The sequence below is a fragment of the Notolabrus celidotus genome, unplaced genomic scaffold (assembly GCF_009762535.1).
Source record: "Notolabrus celidotus isolate fNotCel1 unplaced genomic scaffold, fNotCel1.pri scaffold_172_arrow_ctg1, whole genome shotgun sequence".
Lineage (NCBI taxonomy): Eukaryota > Metazoa > Chordata > Actinopteri > Labriformes > Labridae > Notolabrus > Notolabrus celidotus.
The window spans coordinates 98,647-101,146 of record NW_023260037.1 but is presented as its reverse complement, the minus strand read 5'-3'; the positions used below and the strand labels follow the sequence as shown (position 1 = coordinate 101,146).

Below are 2,500 nucleotides of genomic sequence, written 5' to 3'. Positions count from 1 at the left end.
AGCGGCCTGAATCACACGGAGTTCATCACCTCATTAATATTCAGAGATTCTTACATCAGTTCAGTTTGAAGGATTCTGATTGGAGGAGGAGGAGTCTTCCTAAGACAAGTCATACCCCCCGTGCTGTGATTCGCTCAAAGGTTACATCACTTCTGATGGTTCACAATTAAATATACTACACACTGTACCTTTAAATGCTACACACTGCACCTTTAAATATTACACACTGTACCTTTAAATACTACACACTGTACCTTTAAATACTACACACTGTACCTTTAAATATTACACACTGTACCTTTAAATATTACACACTGTACCTTTACATACTACACACTGCACCTTTAAATATTACACACTGTACCTTTAAATACTACACACTGTACCTTTAAATACTACACACTGTACCTTTAAATACTACACACTGTACCTTTAAATACTACACACTGTACCTTTAAATACTACACACTGTACCTTTAAATATTACACACTGTACCTTTAAATACTACACACTGTACCTTTAAATACTACACACTGTACCTTTAAATACTGCACACTGTACCTTTAAATACTACACACTGTACCTTTAAATATTACACACTGTACCTTTAAATACTACACACTGTACCTTTAAACACTACACACTGTACCTTTAAATACTACACACTGTACCTTTAAATACTACACACTGTACCTTTAAATATTACACACTGTACCTTTAAATACTACACACTGTACCTTTAAATACTACACACTGTACCTTTAAATACTACACACTGTACCTTTAAATACTACACACTGCACCTTTAAATACTACACATTGCACCTTTAAATATTACACACTGTACCTTTAAATACTACACACTGTACCTTTAAATATTACACACTGTACCTTTAAATACTACACACTGTACCTTTAAATATTACACACTGTACCTTTAAATACTACACACTGTACCTTTAAATATTACACACTGTACCTTTAAATACTACACACTGTACCTTTAAATATTACACACTGTACCTTTAAATACTACACACTGTACCTTTAAATACTCCACACTGTACCTTTAAATACTACACACTGTACCTTTAAATATTACACACTGTACCTTTAAATACTACACACTGCACCTTTAAATACTACACACTGTACCTTTAAATACTACACACTGTACCTTTAAATATTACACACTGCACCTTTAAATACTACACACTGTACCTTTAAAGATGTTGTTGTTTAAATGAATCAGAATGACGTCACTGGATTGTGAACCCAGGACTCAGACCTGTTCTTCGGTCAGGTCCTTCCTGTGTGTGCACAGACTCTCTGACTCTCTGACTCTCTGACCCTCTGACCCACTGACTCTCTGACCCTCTGACTCTCTGACTCTCTGACCCTCTGACCCACTGACTCTCTGACCCTCTGACTCTCTGACTCTCTGACCCTCTGACTCTCTGACCCTCTGACCCTCTGACCCACTGACTCTCTGACCCTCTGACTCTCTGACTCTCTGACCCTCTGACTCTCTGACTCTCTGACCCTCTGACTCTCTGACTCTCTGACCCTCTGACCCACTGACTCTCTGACCCTCTGACTCTCTGACTCTCTGACCCTCTGACCCACTGACTCTCTGACCCTCTGACTCTCTGACTCTCTGACCCACTGACTCTCTGACCCTCTGACTCTCTGACCCTCTGACCCTCTGACTCTCTGACTCTCTGACCCTCTGACCCTCTGACCCTCTGACTCTCTGACTCTCTGACCCTCTGACCCTCTGACCCTCTGACTCTCTGACCCTCTGACCCTCTGACCCTCTGACTCTCTGACTCTCTGACTCTGTTTGGTTTAAAAGCCTGAGTATTGATTGTGGTTCAGTCTCTCACCCTCCAACTCTGTTAGCAAAGTCAAGGATCCCGTCTCTAGTCCTCGGTCCGGAGTAATTATACTTCACATCTTTCTTCCACCTGAAACACGAAAACACAACCAACAGTTTAGTGTGTTTATACGTCTGTGTGTGTGTGTGTGTGTGTGTGTGTGTGTGTGTGTGTGTGTGTGTGTACTCTCACATGAGGATGGCTGGGTAACCTCTGACCCTGAACTCTTTGGCCAAACCTGAAACAAACATTAAAGCTGAACTCAGGTGACCTCTGACAGCCTGCAGATTTAACAGTTTACATTCATGATTTAATACATTCATATGAACAACAACAACAACAACAACATCATCAACAACAACAACAACAACAACAGCAACAACAACAACAATAACGGCAACAACAACAACAACAACAATAACAATAACAACAACAACAATAACAACAACTACAATAATAACAACAACAATAACAACAACTACAATAACAACAATAATGAAAACGACAACAACAATAACAACAACAATAATGACAACAACAATAACAATGACAACATCAATAATGACAACAATAATGAAAACGACAACTACAATAACAACAACTACAATAATAACAACAACAA

At 39.2% G+C, this 2,500-nt stretch overlaps 1 protein-coding gene across 2 annotated transcripts in view; it reads right to left on the bottom strand.

Moving 5' to 3' along the window:
- LOC117808886 (protein disulfide-isomerase TMX3-like) overlaps positions 1-2,500 on the bottom strand; it is an 11,631-nt gene that overhangs the window by 6,214 nt on the left and 2,917 nt on the right. For both annotated transcript variants that reach the window (XM_034678559.1, XM_034678560.1), the window contains exons 5-7: positions 2,071-2,116; positions 1,888-1,968; positions 1-6 (exon numbers count right to left, since the gene is read on the bottom strand). The exon at positions 1-6 is cut by the window's left edge and continues 94 nt beyond it. In XM_034678559.1, coding sequence (XP_034534450.1) covers positions 1-6; positions 1,888-1,968; positions 2,071-2,116 — 133 coding nt within the window. The remainder of the gene's footprint in view (positions 7-1,887; positions 1,969-2,070; positions 2,117-2,500) is intronic.